The 19,737-nt window shown below is 42.6% G+C and overlaps 1 protein-coding gene across 1 annotated transcript in view; it reads left to right on the top strand.

Moving 5' to 3' along the window:
* ern1 (endoplasmic reticulum to nucleus signaling 1) overlaps window positions 1–18,497 on the top strand; it is a 115,994-nt gene extending 97,497 nt beyond the window's left edge. Inside the window, exons 18-22 of the mRNA XM_072242748.1 lie at window positions 2,591–2,738; window positions 6,568–6,695; window positions 6,865–6,988; window positions 9,706–9,773; window positions 12,364–18,497. Of these exons, the coding sequence (XP_072098849.1) occupies window positions 2,591–2,738; window positions 6,568–6,695; window positions 6,865–6,988; window positions 9,706–9,773; window positions 12,364–12,585 (690 nt within the window). The 3' untranslated portion in view covers window positions 12,586–18,497. The remainder of the gene's footprint in view (window positions 1–2,590; window positions 2,739–6,567; window positions 6,696–6,864; window positions 6,989–9,705; window positions 9,774–12,363) is intronic.
* The last annotated feature ends 1,240 nt before the right edge of the window (window positions 18,498–19,737 follow it).

The following is a 19,737-nucleotide window of genomic DNA, read 5'->3' on the forward strand; positions in this document are numbered from 1 at the left end:
TGCTGATGTCACTGCGCCACCAGCCGGCGGATGGTGTCGAGACTAGCGCTTGATTTGGATTTAAGTGAGGGAGAGTTGCACAGCGTCAGCCTCACTCTCTCTTCCCAATTCCCATCTGGATCCAGTGGCACGACGGAGTTGAGACAGCTGGAGATGGGACTCGGCGCAGTGGATGACCAGGACATCTTCTGTGTCTTGTCCTGCTCTACACGTTCCACGACGCTTGCAGAGACTGCTTTCTTGACCGTTGGACCTACCATTGGTCTCGTCTGCTCAATCCGCCGGAGTCTGTCTTCACATGCTAGGATAGACAACTCCCTATCACACCGAGGGTTTGAGACCCGTCGGCTACCCTCACCTGGTTTAGCCGGCTTGTCGAAGCCGTTGCCCGAGGTGTGACCGCTGTCGCAGGCAAACAGCTACGGGGAGCCACAGGTGAGAGCTGAGTGCCAGGTGGGGACCAGAGGTGGACAAACCGTCCTGAAAAGGACGCAATATGTTCCCCCACCAGAGGCGCTACCCCTCCCTGACACTCCATACTCCCCAGCTAATACATGTAATGAATATGGCAAGTAAAGCTGATCCTTGATCTAGTCTCTGCCAGCTATAAATACCCACTTACATTAATGCTACTTCAATCTTGTTTTTAATTTTTAATATTTCATTTGCTGTAGTCTCCCTATTTCCTTGTTCTATAGTCTCTGAGGAACCTTCACAAACTCCCATATCCCCTGATGGCCTTGTGATTTCAGTCTGAGGTCAACTTGAAAGCATCCTTCAGAAAGGTGAATTCATGGAAAGCATTTGGCCCAGCTGGGTTCCTGGCTGAGTACTAAAGACCTATGCTGATCAGCTGGCTGAACTGTTGACCAATATCTTTAGCCTCTCACTTCAGCAGTCTGAGGTACCCATCTGCTTCAAGCCAGCTTCAGTTATACCGGTGCCTAAGATGAACGTGGTAATCTGCTCAATAACTATCATCCAGGAGCACTTGCATCCACAGTGATGAAGTGTTTTGAGAGGTTGGTAATGACACATATCAGCTCTCGCCTGAGAAGTGACTTGGCTCCACTGCAATTTGCCTACCAACACAACAGGTCCACGGCAGATGCCATCTCATTCGCTCTTCTCTCAACCCTTGAACAACTGGACACTAAAGGTGCATAAATTAGGATTTTCTTTATCGATTTCACCTCGGCATTCAATACTATAATCCCCTCAAAACTATTCAGTAAGCTTCAAGACCTTGACCTCAATACCTCCTTGTGGAATTGGATCCTCGATTTCTTTACTTGCAGACCACAGTCTGATTGTCTTTCAAATTACTGGTCTTTCAACTGAAGCTACAAGCATTCTTCAAATCCTTCCCCATCTTTCATTCTTCAGTCCTGGTGAAGTGTTCCAGCCCGAAACGTCGACTCATCGTTTCTAACTGATGCTGCCCGACCTGCTGAGTTCATCTAGCGTACTGAAAGTGTTGCTTTGATCACAGCATCTGCAGATTATTTTGTGTTTGCAACATCTCACAATCTCCATCAGCACAGGTGCACCACAAGGCTGTGTGCTTAGCCCCCTGCTCGAATCACTTCATACTTATGACTGTGAGACTAAGCGCAACTCCAATGCCATATTGAAGTTTGCTGATGGCACTGCTGCCATTGTTCGAATCAAAGATGGTGACGATTCAGAGGAGGGAGATTGAAAATCTGGCTGAGTGGTGGCACAACAGCAACCTCTCAGTTAATGTTAGTAAGACCAAGAAACTGATTATTGACTTCAGGAGGAGGAAACTGAAGGTCCATAAGCCAGTCCTCACCAGGGGATCAGAGTTGGGGTTGGTCAGCAACTTTAAATTTCTCAGTGTTATCATTTCAGAGGATTTTTTCTGGGCCCAGCACATAAGTGCAGTTACGAAGAAAGCATACAGTGCCTCTACTCCCTTAGGAGTTTGCAAAGATTTGGCAAACTTCTGTAAGATGTGTGGTGGCGAATATATTGAGTGGCTGTATCACAGCCTGGTATGAAAACACCAATGCTTCTGAATGGAAAGTCCTACAAAAGATAGTGAATATAGCCCAGTCCATCTGCACGGAGGAAAGCAGGGACCCCCACCACCCAGGACATACTCTCTTCCCGATGCTGCCATCAGGAAGAAGGTACAGGAGCCTCAGGATTTATACCACCAGGTTCAGGAACAGTTACTATCCCTCAGTCATCAGGCTCTTGAACCAGTGGGGCTAACTTCACTCAATTTCACTCACCCCATCACTGAACTGTTCCCACGACCTATGGACTCACTTTCAAAGACTCTTCATGTCATAGTCTCAATGTTTATTGATTATTTATATATTATTATTATTCCTCTTTTCTTTTGTATTTGCAGTTTGTTGCCTTTTGCACTTTGGTTGTGTGTCCATCCTGTTGTGTGTGGTCTTTCATTGATCCTATTATGTTTCTTGGATTTATTGAGTAGTGCCCGCAGGAAAACAAATCTCGGTGTTGTATATGTACTTTGAACTTTGATATTCAGTGAGCCACCGCTGATATGGACAGATATGTTGCAAGCTAACGTTTGTTTGTCTCTCCTCAGACATGTGTGGTGGATATTTTCTCCGCTGGCTGTGTGTTCTATTATGTGATTTCAGAAGGGAGTCACCCTTTCGGAAAGGCCCTGCAGCGACAGGCCAATATCTTACTGGGTGTCAGCAACCTTCAGCATTTAAAACCTGATGTACATGGTAAGTCTTAACATTGGTGCCCTAACAAAACTCCTTAGACCGGAAGCTTTCTTGATTTGGATGAGGGACGGAAGTAATATTTAAAATATGAAGTTGGGTGGGATTATGAATTGCAAAGAGAAGGCAAAGCAATTTAGCCTTTGAGTGAATTTGAAAATGCACTATAAATGTAGTATAATGTGAATAAGTGTCAAATCATCTCTTGGGTATGGAAAGCAAAGGCCTTTAGTGTTAGAACATCAGAATCAGGTTTAATATAGAAACATAAAAAACAATGCTGTGCCGAACATGTCCTTACCTTAGAAATTACCGAGGGTTACTCATAGCCCTCTATTTTTCTAATCTCCATGTACCAATCCAGGAGTCTCTTAAAAGACCCTATCGTATTCACCTCCACCACCGTTGCCAGCAACCCATTCCACGCACTCTCTGCATTTTTAAAAAAAAAACTTACCCCTGACATCTCCTCTGTACCTACTTCCAAGCACCTTAAAACTGTGCCCTCTCGTGCTAGCCACTTCAGCACTGGGAAAAAGCCTCTGACTATCCACACGATCGATGCCTCTCATCATCATATACTCCTCTATCAGGTCACCTCTCATCCTCCATCGCTCCAAGGAGAAAAGGCCAAGTTCACTCAACCTATTCTCATAAGGCATGCTCCCCAATCCAGGCAACATCCTTGTAAATCTCCTCTGCACCCTTTCTATGGTTTCCACATCTTTCCTGTAGTGAGGTGATCAGAACTGAGCACAGTACCCCAAGCAGGGTCTGACCAATGTCCTATATAGCTATAACATCACCTCTCGGCTCCTAAACCGAATCCCACGATTGATGAAGGCCAATACACTGTATGCCTTCTTAACCACAGAGTCAACCTGTGCAGTAGTCAACCTGATTTTAACTTCCTAAGTTTTATATGTCGTGAAATTTGTTAACTTGTGGCAGCAGTACAATGCAATACATGATAATAGAGAAAAAAACTGCATTACAGTAAGTGCAAACAACAGAAATTCTGCAGATGCTGGAAATTCAAGCAACACATATCAAAGTTGCTGGTGAACGCAGCAGGCCAGTCAGTGTGTGTGTGTGTGTGTGTGTGTGTGTCTGTGTGTACACACACCTTTTTGAGGCATCGCCCTTTGAAGATGTCCTCAATACTGTGGAGGCTACTCCCCATAATGGAGTTGACCAAGTTTAAAACACTCTGCAGTTTGTTTTGATCCTGTGTAGTAGCCCCCACCCCCATATCAGATGGTGATGCAGCCAGTTAGAATGCTCTCCACGGTACATCTAGAAATTTGCAAGTGTCTTCGGTTACATACCAAATCTCCTCAAACTCCTAATGAAATATAGCCGCTTTTTGTCTTCTTTATAGCCGCATTGATATGTTTGGTCCACGTTAGATCCTCAGAGATTTTGACACCCAGGAACTTGAAACTGCTCACTCTTTCCACTTCTGATCCCTCTTTGAGGATTGGTGTGTGTTCCCTCATCTTACCCTCCCTGAAGTCCACAATCAGCTCTTTGGTCTTACTGACATTGAGTGCAAGGTTGTTGCTGTGGCAGTACTCAACTAGCTGGTATATCTCGCTCCCGTATGCCCCCTTGTCATCATCTGAGTTTCTACCAACAATGGTTGTATTGTCGGCAAATTTATAGATGACATTTGAGCTATGCTTAGCCACACAGTCATGACTAGAGAGAGAGTAGGGCAGTGGACTAAGCACACATCCCTGAGGTGAGCCAGTGTTGATTGTCTGTGAGGGGGAGATGTTGTTTCCAATCCGTTACAGGCTGTGATCTCCTGGTTATGAGCAGAGGGAGGAGCCTTGGGACACACACCACAGGTTCAGGTACAGTTATTCCTGCATAAAAATATAGAACAGTATAGCACAGTACTTCAGCCCATGAGGTTGTACAAGATTAATCTAACCATTCTCCCCCTCTTACTCCTCCATTTTTCACTGTTGATTTAACTAGTGATTAAGTTGGTGAACATTTTTGCACAGTGTGATCAGGGTATCCTTGCACATCAGTCACTTCTAGCAAACGTGCAATGCAGCGAATATTTAATTCACCTGGACCTTCATTGCAAGAAGGTTTCAATAAAGGACAACGGTATCTTACTGAAAATATACAGGGTCCTTGGTGAGATCACACCAGGAGAACTCTGCAAATTTGTTTTTCTTAACCAGAGAAACAATATATGGGAGAGGGAGGGAGGAGGGGAGAGAGAGAGAGACAGAGACACACACACACACACTCTCTCTCACACACACAAACTTGTGACCCTGCTTCAAGAGAAAAAGAGCTTCTTTCTTTCCTAAAAGAGTGCAAGAGGTTCTGCAGATGCTGGAAATACTCCGGATTTCAACATTTGCAGAATCTTTTGAGTTTCTGACATACTTGTCGTAGGGGGTGTGCAACAAAGGTTCACCAGTCAATCCTTGGGAATGGCGTATTCCCTTCTCCAAGCAACAAATATGAAATGTGCTGAAATGTCTACAGAAAGTGATGGATACAGCCCAGGCCATCACAGACAAAGCCCTCCCACCACTGAGCACATCTACATGAATTACTATCACTAGAATGGCGCATCAGTCATCAAGGACCCACGCCAGAGGCTCAGGAACCTACGACCATCGGGCTTCTGAGTCAGTGTGGATACTTCAATCACCTCATCGCTGAATTGATTTCACAACCTACAGACTCACTTTCAAGGACAACTCATGTTCTCAATATTACCTTTCTTTTATTTGCTCAATTGCTCTACTTTGGACATTGGTTGTTTGTCAGTCTTTTTTAATTGATGTCATATATTCTATTGTAATTCTTTATTTTCCTGTGAATGCCTGAAAGAAATGAATCTCAAAGTAGTACAGTACTGTGTAAAAGTCTTGGGCACATACTGTATATACAGCTCGGGTGCCTAGGACTTTTACACAGTATTGTATTTGTCAAAATGAAGCAGAGAGTGAGTTTGTAAATCTGGTGGCAGCAAATGATATTGGGAGTGGTGAGGATGGAGGGGGGTGGGACAGGTTGCATAGAAGAAGTGCCAGGGGTGGGGGTTCTGGTGGTGTGGGTGTAGACACACCCAGCCCTGAGACACCAGGTAACGTCGCTTGATTCCAAACAATTGGTTTATTGATCATTACAGAATAATTACTCTCTGGTGCTTCCCGCTCCCTCCTCGATCCCTTCCCCTTTTCCCTCCCATGATTCTCCTCTCTCTGTCCCCTTCCCACTCAGTCCACAATAGAGACCCAGATCAGAATCAGGTTTGCCTTCACTCGCATATGTCATGAATTTTTATTGAGGAGACAGTACAGTACTGTGCAAAAGTCTGAGGCACTCTGGCTAAGAGTTTTGCACATTATTATACACACTTTGATAATACATTTACTTTGAGTTGACTTTGAAGTGTCCCCTGATGCTGGAAATCTGAAATACTGGAAGCACTCGATGAGTGTCTTTGGAGAGAAAGCAGGTAAGTTTCAGGACACTGATGTGTCATCAGAAATGATGAGCATTTTTGGGCCATAAGTTCTTGTCCTTTGGCTTGGTCATCTTGTATTTGGGAGATTGGGGTAGAAATGGCAATCAAACAGAGCCTGACTGCTCTTTCATCAGGTGGGCACATCGAGAGGTTGCTGTCTGTGAATGTATTTCAAGTTTATTGTCATTCAACCATAGTACATGTATACCGCCAAACAAATTAATGTTCCTCCGGTCCAAGGTTCTCAGCACAGTACATATAACTGACAGTAATTAATTAACAAATAATAAGGTAAATTTATCAGTAATTCACTGCTTCTCTTTCTAGATGATATTATTGCTCGTGACTTAATTCAGGAGATGATAAACGTGGACCCTCAAAAACGCCCCTCTGCCAAGCGTGTCCTGAAAAATCCTTTCTTTTGGAGTCTCGAGAAGCAGCTTCAGTTTTTCCAGGTTTGCTCAGATTTCGTTCAATGTCAAGCCAAATATCTTATTCTGCAGCAAATACAAATGATGGTCTGTGAAGCTGAAAGCTTCCACATGTGTCAGAGCTGGAACATTTCTAAGCTGTTCTCTGTAGATCCATTCACCAATTAAGTCACTTCTGGATTAATTGTTACAGGATGTCAGTGATCGAATAGAAAAGGAGCCTCTGGATGGACCAATAGTAAAGGAATTGGAGAGAGGAGGGAGAGGTGTTGTTCAGGGTGACTGGAAACTTCATATCACTGTGCCTCTGCAGACAGGTGGGTGCATCGTATGGATTTTGCTCTAACTAATTGCTTAATTTTAAACGCTGCTGATTCATCCTTACCACTGTTTTACAGAATGCGCTACTCATTTTCCTTTCCTCAGTGCTGAACTATGTTAATGGGATCAGAGGTAGCTTTGTCAAATTGATCCCCACTTACTGACCCAGAATGAAGCCCATTTTCTCACATTTTAAACTGAGGTCACACAAGGAAGTTCACTGGAGCAAAAAGCAGAGGGGAATGTCTGCGATAAGGTGCATACCAAAGTGTTCAAGCTTTAAAAAAGTGCAATTTAAAGTTCAAAGTTAATTTATTATCGAAGTACATGTATCTCACCATATACAACCCTTGTGGGCAATCAAATGCAATAGCTTCAGTGGAAGACCACACACGAGACAGACAACCAGACAACCAAAAAGAGAAAAGAAACAAAATAATAATATTAAATAAATAAGCAATAAATATCAAGAACGTGAGACGAAGAGCCCTTGTGAGTGCATCCACTGGCTGTGGGAACATTTGAGTGATGTTAGGTGAGAGTATCCCCTCTGGTTCAGGAGTTGACAGTTGAGGGGGGAAAAGGATAAAGCCCGAACTGAGACTGAAGAGAATGGCCTTAATCCATGGAGAAAACAAAATATTAATCTGTGGAGAGAGGGCAGTGCCTTCTTTTTAAAGACTATAAGACATTGAAACAGAACAAGGCCATTCAGCCCCTTGAATCTGCAATGCCACTCCCTGCATGACTTTTATTATCCCTCTCAATGCCATACTCCTGCCTTCTCCCTGTAACCCTTACTAATCAAGAACCTATCAACTTCCGCTTTAAATGTGCTGAATGATTTGGCCTCCACAGCAGTCTGTGACAACGAATTCCACAGACTCACCAACCTCTGGCTAAAGAAATTCCTCTCATCTCTGTTCCAAAGGGACGTCCCTCTATTCTGAGGCAGACTCCCTCTGGTCCTAGACTCCCCACTATAGGAAAACACCTCTCCACATCCACTCTATTGAAGCCTTTCAATATTCAACAGGCATCAATGAGATCCCCCTCCACTAATTCTTCTAAACTTTAGTGAGTACGAGCCCAGAACCATCAAATACTCTTCAAACTGTATGTTAACCTTTTCATTCACATGATCATTCTTGTAAACCTCTTCTGGATCCTCTTCAATGTCACCACTTCCTTTCTTAGGCATGGAGTCCAAAACTACCCACAGTACTCCAGATGTCATCAGGCCTCAGATTATTCTTGTTAATTCACTTTAATTTTAAAATGAAAAGATGCTCTTTTACTTGACTGAGAGGCACAAATAGGCAGTTTTTTGTATATTTAATGTAATTGTAAATGTTTACTATTTGCTTCAAAGTTTTCATGTTAGGCTTCATAAAGGTATAAGAGTTTCGTTCAGCACATGGGAATGTCATCTGGCTGAACTGTGTCTATATTGTCTCATTATCCAAGTGGCACTTCCCACATCTTTTCCTTCTTGCTTAAGAGTTTCCTTTCAATTACTTATTCATCTGACCTTTAAAAGTAATGACGGGATTTATTTTCAGAAAGTGAATTCTAATTGCCAAGAAATTACATAAAGCATAGAATAGCATAGTACAGGACCTTCCGACAACTCTTTATCTTTACCTAAGATCAATCTAACCCTTCCCTTCCACATAACTGTCCGTTTTTCTATCATCCATGTGTCTATCTAAGAACTTCATAAATGTCCCTAATGTGTCTGTTTCTACCACCACTCCTGGCACCTCTGACATCCCCCCTTCCATACTTCCCTCCAATCACCTTAAAATTATGCCCCCTTGGGGCAAGTCATTTCTGCCTTGGGGGAAAAAGTCTTATTATGTTAAAATTCTCTTGTTTACTCTGGTTCTTTTGCTGTTGTGCTTAAATATGCACCTTTTGTTCCTAATTCTTCTGCCTCTGGACAAAGTTATCCTTTAATTACCCCATGGTAACAACTCAGTCTCTCCCTCCATGTAGGACAATATCATGCATATGATCTTTCCACATAACTAAAGTCTCATGTTTGTCTCTAATGCACTGTGCTGCTGCTGCAAAAAGCTCATTTTCATGGCATCTGTACCCTATGTAGGGCATCGGGATGGAGATACAGCTCTACCAGAGGAGGTGTAAGGCACTCCTGTCTGCTAGCCTACAGGTCACCCTTGGGAAGGTGCTGCACCTGCTCAGCCCCCGATCAGGGTCACGTGAAACCATAGGAGCAGGTGGTGGCTGGTTGTATGAGCAGCATATCACAAGTCCTGGTTATGTGACCACTGACTCCAGGCGGACATTCTCTGAGGAGTATTGATAATGGCTGGGGTCACCCATCTTGTAAAGACACTGCCCAGAAAAATTTGCCAAAAACAACTATGGTTCTGGAAAGACCATGATCACCCATGTCACATGACAGGGCACATGACGAATGAATGAAGTACCCTATGCACATAAGGCCTACTGCAATAAACTTGCTGGTAGTCCCTGCACCCTCTCCAAAGCTTTGGAATTGGGCTCAATATTGCAACGTTAGGTTAACTCATGATATACAAAGGCCGCACGTTCTCCGCAGGCAACAGTTCCGCGAGAGTGGGTCAACGTTGGGTTTGATTGCCATCTGACTTCTGCTGAGTCTGTTGGTTGGTAACAAGGATGTGAACCAGAGTGTATGAAATCTCAACCTAGCTTCTCTTTGTAGATCTCCGAAAATTCCGGTCATACAAAGGGAATTCAGTGCGAGATCTGCTACGTGCAATGAGGAACAAGGTAACAGCACCGATTCTTCAAATATCACTGCTTTAGAATAAATCAGTTAATATCCAATGAAATATTTTGTATTCATTTGCAGTTGTGTGTCCTTTAGGTGAGCTGTTAAAACTTAATTTACTGCAGATATTTAGAAACATAGAAAACATACAGCACAATACAGGCCCTTCGGCCCACAAAGTTGTGCCGAACATGTCCCCACCTTAGAAAGTACTAGGCTTACCTATAGCCCTCTATTTTTCTAAGCTCCATGTACCTATCCAAAAGTCTCTTAAAAGATCCTATCGTATCCGCCTCCCCCACTGTTGCCAGCAGCCCATTCCACACACTCACCACTCACTGAGTAAAAAAAACTTACCCCTGACATCTTCTCTGTACCTACTCCCCAGCACCTTAAACCTGTGTCCTCTCGTGTTAGCCATTTCAGCCCTGGGAAAAAGCCTCTGACTATCCACACGATCAATGCCTCTCATCATCTTAAACACCTCTATCATGTCACCTCTCATCCTCCGTTGCTCCAAGGAGAAAAGGCCGAGTTCACTCAACCTATTCTCATAAGTCATGCTCCCCAATCCAGGCAATATCCCTGTAAATCTCCTCTGCACCCTTTCTATGGTTTCCACATCCTTCCTGTAGTGAGGTGACCAGAGCTGAGCACTTCTACTCTGATTTGCCAGTGTCACTTAGCAGTTGAATTCATTTGTGAAACAAAGTTTATTATCATTGACATATCAGAACTAGGTTTAATATCACCGGTGTATATCGTAAAATTTGTTGTTATGTGGCAGCAGTGCAGTAAATAACTATAAATTACAGTAAGAAGTGTGTGATCCACGTCTATTGACTGAAGAAAGCAATAATATATATACACACACCTCTAAATGTTTCATATATATAGTGTATGCCTGTACCACCTCCTTGAAGGCAGCAATGTCATATCAACAACAAATTTCATGACATACAGTACGTCAATGATAATAAACCTGATTCTGAAGCAATTCTGCAGATGCTGGAAACCCTGAACAGCGCACACACAAAATGCTGGAGTTACTCAGCAGGTCAGGCAGCATCCCTTCGTCAGGACAGTGTCCGAAACTTCAGCTGTTCATTTCCCACCACAGATGCTGCCTGACCTGATGTGCTCAGTTCCTCCAGCATTTTGTGTGTGGAATTCATTTGTGAGAAGTGTGAAGAACTGAGAAATTAATTGCCTCAACTAATTGTCCTTGTGATGAGGATTCTCCCGCGATGCAGCTGGGGAAGGGGATTCCCGAATTTGGGAACAGTGATACATTTATGAATCAGAATGAGGTGCAACTTGAAGGGGAAGCTGGAGGTGATGGTGTTCCCATGCATTTGTTTTCTTTGCTGGTGGGCGAGGCTGTCAGAATAGCTGCAGGGAAGTGAAGTTTGTGGCTCCTGTCTGTGATGGAGTGCCATACCTATGAAGTACCTGTAGCTTTGGGGTGACTAAAGGGGGGGGCCCTTGATAGAAGAAACATCCTCCAAGTGGTGTTCACAATCTGTATCACAGCAGCAAAGTGAGCACTTTGTGGCATCTTCATTGCTGGAACTGTATCACCGGGTGCTGCACCAGCACGCAGCCTGTGGTAGTGATCAGCCGTGATGTCAGGATAGTGACCGATAATGTCTCTGTGATCAGTGTATACGTGGGGGGTGTGAAGAGTTTGTTACTGGTCTCGAAAAGCCCTGGTCAGCATGACAGTGTGGTTTATGACACAGGAGACCATCTTTCGCTTCAGCCTGAGTGCAGCTGATGTTGACGTGGTGGTGAATGGCTCGTGGACAAGCAGTTCAACCTCGTGTAGGGCAGGGACAGGGGGGCACTCCCGTGAAGGGGAGGTGAAACGTGATTTACCTCTACAGTCAGCGTAATTGTAAAGTGACTTGGAAGCAGATGAACGATCAACTTTATTCACCATATATCTTTAACATATCAGGAACATGCTGCGGTGTATTGGTCAAGACATGACATTGCAACAGAAAGCAACATTCAACAATCATAAAGAATTGTTAGAGGTTAAAGTACAGATAGAGAATAAAATGTGCATTAAACATAATTATCAGCATATATTTACAATGCAAACAAAAAGTGCTTTAAAGTGTTTACCATGCAGTGCAGGGACAGGGCTGGGGTGGCTAACTAGAATGGTTGATCAGATTAGTTTGGGGGAAGAAACATTTCAGATGCTGTTAAGTTTTTGTTTTAAAAGGCCTCTGTAGGTTCCAGCAGGGAGTTTTTGGAAAAGGTAGATCCCCCTTTTGAAGAACCTGAAGGAATAGAGCCTTGGAGTGAAATAAATATTCAGTGATTGGCTGAATTTAATATTAGTTTTATTTCAGTGATTTATTGGTGTACGTTCTCCCCAGCTCCTCCAGCCCTGTCCATTGATCACCATTCACCCAGGGACAGGTAGTTGAATGGAACAGAAGTGCAGCTTTTCTCGTGCAGGGGCTGAAATTTTTGAGAATTAGAAAATGGAGATGCCAGCACTTCTGTAATAAGCGGAAAGTCGGATAATTTTTTTTTTTGCCTATACTAAGTCTTGTCTGTTGTTTTTATTTTCAGAAGCACCACTATAGAGAATTGCCTGAGGATGTGCAGGAAACTCTGGGCTCAGTCCCGGATGAGTTTGTTTGCTACTTCACTCTTCGTTTTCCCCATCTGTTGCTCCACACATATCTGGCAATGCAGATCTGCAGCCAGGAAAGACTCTTTCATCCATACTACTACCAGGAAGCTGCAGAACCAAGGCAATTAATCCCGTTGGTCCCTGATAACTTCCAATAAACCAAGGGATGGAAGGTTGAAAAGGGAAACTTTTCAATTACAAAAAGCATTCCAGCCACAGGGCCTTTTAAGGATCAGCGTGGCAAGTATAAAGAGACTACTTTGGGCAGAGTGACACTCGCAAAATGAAGATGTCGCCAAACTACTTTCAAGTGCCTATGGAAGCTGTGCGTGATCTGCAGGATAATCTGAGGCAGAATGTCAACGTAGTTCTCCAGTGACTGGATCTACTGTTTGACTGCCTCTGCATTTTTAATATAAGAAACTATTTTCCTCACAGGAAGAAAAGATTTTTTAAGAAAGGTCATGGTGACAAATACTGTTCTGGGCTATCGTATGTGTCGTTTCTTCAAAGTTCTAATCTTTGAAAGTGGATGCACAAACAAGTTTAAATCCTGAAGTATAAGCGTGTCTGCAGGTGACAGTCATGTTTACTTGGTTAAGGCCACTTGTAAGGATTTGAGTGGTTCCTACACCACCATAGGTTAATTTACCTGAATTAATAAGGCAGATCAGCACCCTATAGTGATCCATAACATTTTCTGGTCCATTGCTATTGAAATAATGGTAACTTAAATTCATTTCCCATAAACAGGGCAATGAATATTGAGGCAGAAGGAGATTGGATATCCACACAGAACAGTAAGCCCATTGAAAGCTGTGCTTTCAGACCCCTCTCCCCCACCCCACCCCCATGCCCCACCGAGCAGGGTTTTATACTGGGGCAATGTCCCTATTTTAAAAGTTTTGAATTTATAGTTGTATGTCTCTACATTGCTTATGTAGTTCTTTTTCATCTTTAAGTCCAAATACTGATGCTAATTTTCCAGGTTTTCACTGTAGATGAACAGTATTTTAACACATGCAAGCAGCCTGTACTGTTTACAGGACTGTTTAAATTGGGGCAAAGTATACCAAAGGCTGGATTATCTGTTATCTGTCCTCTGCCTAATGTAGAACAAGGTAGCTACATTGTGCAAGGATGTCAAGGAACCAGTGATGGCATGTGGAGAGCAAATGAATCAGTTGCTGTTGCATTTTTTCCCCAGGTTAACTGTTGTTTTTACAAAAAAAAACTTACGAAATCATTTTGCCTTCCTATTTCCTTATTTTATTCCCCTGCCCCTCACAGCTCCTGTGTATTGATTCTCATCCGAGATGGCACATGGTAGTTCAGGTCATCGGGGAGGGGTAGTGCAAAGATATGTCCTATCCTTTGTGTAAAGTTCTCCATCCTGTGCTATAGGTACCTGGTCTCCCTGGGATTGTCGTAACAGATCTGTATTTGGCACTTACAATGAAAAGCCGTTGTTTCACAAGACAGTGCAGTCTATGTTTTCATTATCAGCATAATCGTTTAGTATATTGATAATTAAAAGCAGTAACTTATTTATTTATTGGGGGGGTATCTTTATATCTGATGAGTAAAAGGTTTGTCTTTTCAGCGTTTAATGTACAGAGCTGATTTTAGAGCGTGTTTTTTTTTCTGCTTTGGTTTTGTAAGATGTTTCTGCCAAATGTTAATTTTGTGTTGGTTTGTTTTGAAAAATAATGTGAAAATAACCAGCAATGCCTTCACAATCATAGAGTATGTGAAATATGATTAAGTTTTGTTCTTTTCTATTTTGGCGGTTGCACTAAAAGATTTAATCTGTCATTAATGGTTCATATGAAGCAGTTCCATTGTCGTTTAATCTTGTTATGTACATACTGGATTGGTAAGTACGTAGAATTGTGATTTAAGCACTTGAGGTGCACATTCAAATTCTACTTGTTCCACAGCACTGGAGTTCTCCCATTGTTGTTCAAAGTGAAAATCCTCCTCACACATATGTCATCAACATCATCTTCACCACGGTGACATTTTAAAAAAAACAGCATTTCAATTCTGACCAAACAGTTTTTGTCAACTTTTCTGTAAGTGGACCTCAGATGCTGATCAGCCATGAACTGGGCAGCTCCTGATCCTGTGTGAAATGCCAAAGGCCCATTAGCTTGTTCTAGCCCACCTACACTGTCAGATCACTGCTGTACGCATCCACACTGATCTTTAAATGCAAAGCATTTACAAACGTTTGTAGTTCACAAGTCAAATACTCTCATTCTTTTTCAAAATGCAAGATTAATTGAAACTGCATCCTTTGCTTTTAGAAATTGACCTGTAAAGTGTTGTTCTGCAAACTGCTGATTCATGCTTAGATTCCCCCTGTAGTAAACTATTGCTGGGACAACCAGCCATTTGTAATAGATTGCTATATTTGTACATGATGGCTTTAGTGATAAAATACAGGATTTAATAATGGCATGCCTTAATTTGCCCATTATGTGCCTTCTTGCACAATATTCCAGAATGGTCCTGAAATTGTTTTCTCCACCCTTGTTTCCATTGGCAAGTCTGAGGAACTTGTGGACTTGTTTGTCATTAAGATTGAGACCATGGAGTCTACTGACTCCCACTGGCCAGAGTTCCTTCAGTGCGTTTCTCTTACCTCTCTCCTGATCTTTTTATCCCATTTTCACTAAGCTGAACACCTGCCTCTCTCTCTGGCTTCCATGGTGCCAAATATTGGCAACATTTCTCTCTCATTGGTATTGTTGCCCTCTTTAAATGTGACATTATTATCCCTTTGCAAACTGATTGCTTCTCCAAGCGCCTTCTCTCAAGTCCTTGAGTGTGCGGTGATTTCTCATATCCATTAGTATCATTCATGAGCTCTGCTTGAATTCTTCCAGTCAGTACATTTCTGGTCCTGACATACTGAAACAACTTTTTTTTTTTATTAAACTCTGTAATCAAGTCCTGAGTGTTTGACCGTGGTAGTCTGTGGTACCTTTTACTCTCAAACTATCTGTAGCCTTTACATGGTTGATCAAACCATCCTTCACAGTATCCAGAGAATTATTCACAGTGGCTTCTCCTGTTTGCCAGTGTCCCCAAAGACCTGCCCTTGGATACCCCAGTTCTCTCCTACATCAGAACTTAGAAAATACACTGGAGGCTCAAGTTGAGCTGCATCGCCAGCACTCCACTGCAGAATTCTTCGATGAACAGAGGTATCCTCTAAAAAATGCTATAAAAATTGGGCAGTACAGTAGTGTAGCGGTTAGCACAACGCTTTACAGTACCCGTGACCGGGGTTCGATTCCCACTGCTGCCTGTAAGGAGTTTGTACGTTCTCCCCGTGACTGCATGGGTTTCCTCCAGGTGCTCCAGTTTCCTCCCACAGTCCAAAAATGTACTGGTTGGTAGGCTAATTGGTCGTTGTAAATTGTCCTGTGATTAGGCTGGGATTAAATCAGGGGGTCGCTGAGTGGTGCGGCTGGACGGTTCGAAAGGGCCTATTCCGCCCTGTATCTCAATAAATATATAGATAAAATTGATGTCAGTATCTTTGGTCTTTGACTCGAACTTGACTGTTGGATCATATTTTCCCCAGAGATGATTCTTGGTGCACACGGCCACATTATTCTAACAGCATTGGACACAGCTCCTGTCTGCCCTCCTGCTGCCAAAGTCATGTCGTTATTACCAAGAGACAAGACTTAGAGTGTTTCTGTGAATGATTCCTGAACTGCCATCGTCCCATTACCCTGTACTCAGGGACTACACTGGTCTCCCATCACCTCAGTTTTAAAATTCCCACCACGTTTTCAAACCTCCAGGGCCCCACTGTATCTCGCGATGATCACCTCTTCCTTTTCAGATTTTCTGAGTATCCTCTATTTTCATTCTTTCCTAAACCCTTCTATTCCTCAAACCTCACCTTAAAGGTTCCTTAAGCCAGTCTCTCTTGGCTTCCATCATCTTTCATAATTCCTCTTTTGTGTCTGTAGCAAATTCTGTTGGTAATAACTCTGTAGAGCATCTTTTGACATTTTGCACAGTAAAGGTGCTTTAAAAAATTAAGCTGTTCCTGGATACATACTAAAATCTAAAAACACGAGCTGCAGATGCTGGAATCTGGAGCAAAAATATGAGCTGCAGGAGGAACTCAGTGTGTCACACAGCTTCTGTGGTGGGAAATGGACAGCTGTCGTTTCAGGTTGAGACCATCGATCAGTCCAGACCTGAAACTTTTGACAGTTCCTTACCGTCCGCAGATGTTGCCTGACCCACCGAATTCCTCCAGCAGTTTATTTCAGTCCTAAAATCCCTCCATCCTAAACATGAAGCATAAATGAACTGCAAATTGACCATGGAAATTATTTGTCTTTAAAATTACACCAGCACAAACTGCTTACTTAAAATAATTGACATCCAATTTCTCTAAATTAAAGAGATATGGAGATATTCTACAAAATGTTTCTTTTTCATGTGGTAAGATGAAGTGCTTCAATTGGACAAAGGGTTTGTAGAAAATGGAATAAAATTAGAGATAATCATTGATTTCCAGACATGGTCCTGTGGTGCACAACGGCCTGGCATATGTTGTGGAATTGACAGTAAGTACCATGGGAAGATGGTGTCAAAGGAGCTTATGAGAGGAAAAAGACCAAGTACTGTACTCTGAACTGGCAACTGAAGCTGCCCAGAATGGCTGGAAGACCAAGATTTTCCCTGCAGAAGTGGAATGCAGGGGATTGGTTGCTACATCTACGACCAGTCTATTGAAGAAGAGGGGGGTAAGGGGTCACTCCCTCCAACAACCAATCAAGTCCTTGTCAAATGCAGCAGAAGAAAGCAGCAATTGGATTTGGATTAAAAGGAAAGACAACAACTGTGCTGCAAGATGAAGACAGGAGGGTATAGAACTGGAGGGGGGGCGGTGCATCTGGGACGCCAGGTAGCACCGTTGAGCCCTCTGGAGACGTTGTGGGTTTATCAATGAAATGTCAAAGAAGGAGGGTGCCCACCTGATGACCCCGATGATGTACCTACCCTCCCTCCTTGTCACCACTCCAAACCCACTGCCAACCTCAAGAGTGCTGTCTTACCATAGGGATTGAAACATCAAGTCCTAGTAGCTCTACTAACAACTTGTCATTGATTAGCTATTTACAGTCATAGAACACTACATCAGCCCCTTCGGCCCATCTAGTCCATGCCGAACCATTTAAACTGCCTACTTCCATCAACCTGCACTGGGATCATAGCCCTCCATACCCCTACCATCCACGTACCTATCCAAACTTTTCTTAAACGTTGAAATTGAGCTTGCATGCACCACTTGCACTGACAGCTCGTTCCACACTCTCATGACCCTCTGAGTGAAGTTCCCCTTAAACATTTCACTTTCACCCACCCAACCTTAGTGGAAAAAGCTTGCTTGCGTTTACCCTCTCTATACCCTTCATAACTTTATATCTCCCCGATTTAGATGGAGGGTATAATAGATGATATTCAATTTAAGCTTCTCATGGCTTCAAGTAATAATTGAACAACCGTGCCTTTAAGCGGCTAACTACAGGCAGTGAGAGAACTCCGTGGTCTGTTGACAGTCGAATCCACAAGCTTATTAATCACCCAAGCATAGGGGTGTGGTAACAACCAGTTAAATCCTTTCAGAGTAACTGTTCAGTGATGTTTTGTTGTGTGAAGATTGCTGATAATATGAAATGTTTATGAAATTTGCATCAGTTGCTGTGAGAGCGAGACGTAGCAATTAATATATATTTATATTATTGTGCGACTACAGTGATAAAAGTACAAATTTGATCAATAAAAAGTTACATAACTTAGGTATGTGTTTTGATATGAATTGTGAAAAGCATTAATCATTTTGGAGTGTGCAAGGAATGAGCAAAATCTACAGATCAGAACTTTTTTTTACTGGATTTGAATTATTTATGAATTGTCTTAGGCTTGCAGAGTTGCAATGGTAAATCATGCTTTAAAAAAACTGGGAATGTAATTTTTTTTTTAAATCTGTTGCTCTGGGTTAATGCAATAAAATACTGAAATATCTCCTCCATTTGTGTTCTGTATATTTTGGCGCCTGTTAAACCGAGCTGTATATCTAGTTGATTAAAGGCAAGTGCTCACCAACAAGGTTCATTTTAAGAATCCAGGTGCTGCTTTCTTTAAATTAAACATTGTTAGCGCCCATTTCTGGCTGATGGTTCTCCTGTGAAGTACTCTGCAGCAATGTTTGCCTGAGACTATCGTTGAACTGATATAATTGAAACCCTACCTAAATTGTGAATATCAGGAAAAAACAGCCGAGTTGTGGGCCGCTGAGCAGATTTGTGGGAAATAATATTTATATGGTGGTTGGCAAAGTCAGATGGAAGCTGGGGATTTTGGAATTGTGACTGGGTGGCAGTTACAGGAAGATCAGAGACCCTAAGGATCACCAAGGGGCCAGTGATGTGGGAGTAGGAAAGCTAATGACTTTCTGAAATTCAATCAGTAAAATCTTACACACAGGCCCATCAGACTGAGAGTGCAGGATTTATAACTAAACTTGGTTGCTAAGCATTATATTAAAATCAGAGCATGCCAGGTAATGAAATCCAGAAATATTTTTTCCCTCTGCAGCACTCCCTCCCTCCCCCTCCCCCCCCCAAAAAAAACACAATGGTGACCGAGGGTCAAGTTCAAAGTAAAATTTATTATCAAAGTGTGTGTGTATGTATGTATATATTATACCTTCAGAGTCATTTTCTTTCAGGCATTTGCAGGAAAACAAGGAAACACAATGGAATTTACGTAAAACTACAACCAATGTGCAAAAGTAGACAAATTCTCAAATTTAAAAAAAATACCGAGAACACATAAAGAGTCTTTGAAAGTGAGTCTGTAGCTTGTAGAATCAGTTCAGAGTTGAGATGAGTGAAGTTGTTCACACCAGTTCAGGAGCTTGATGGTTGTAAGTTTTCAAAGCCACAGTTGGCTTACAGAAACCCTCACAGCAATAATCAGATCGAACTTGAAGTTCAAGTTCAGTTGTTAGTTCAACCATACGCATCAGTACAGCCAAACAGAGCAAAACACAGGCCAAGGTGCAAAACACAGCACCAATGGTCACACACAGGACACAGCACATGCAGTTAGGATAGCGGAACAACATGGTCACAAAAAAGTAAACTAGCCCAAGTCTCTGAGGGTCATAGCCTGTAGACTGATGGTGTAATGAGATGTTGTCCTGGAGCCTCATTTCTGTGTCTGTGGTCCGAGCCTTCATAACTGCTCTCGGTTTTCTTGGTGTTGAA

Source organism: Mobula birostris, chromosome 24 (genome assembly GCF_030028105.1).
Source record: "Mobula birostris isolate sMobBir1 chromosome 24, sMobBir1.hap1, whole genome shotgun sequence".
In the NCBI taxonomy this organism is placed as follows: Eukaryota; Metazoa; Chordata; class Chondrichthyes; order Myliobatiformes; family Myliobatidae; genus Mobula; species Mobula birostris.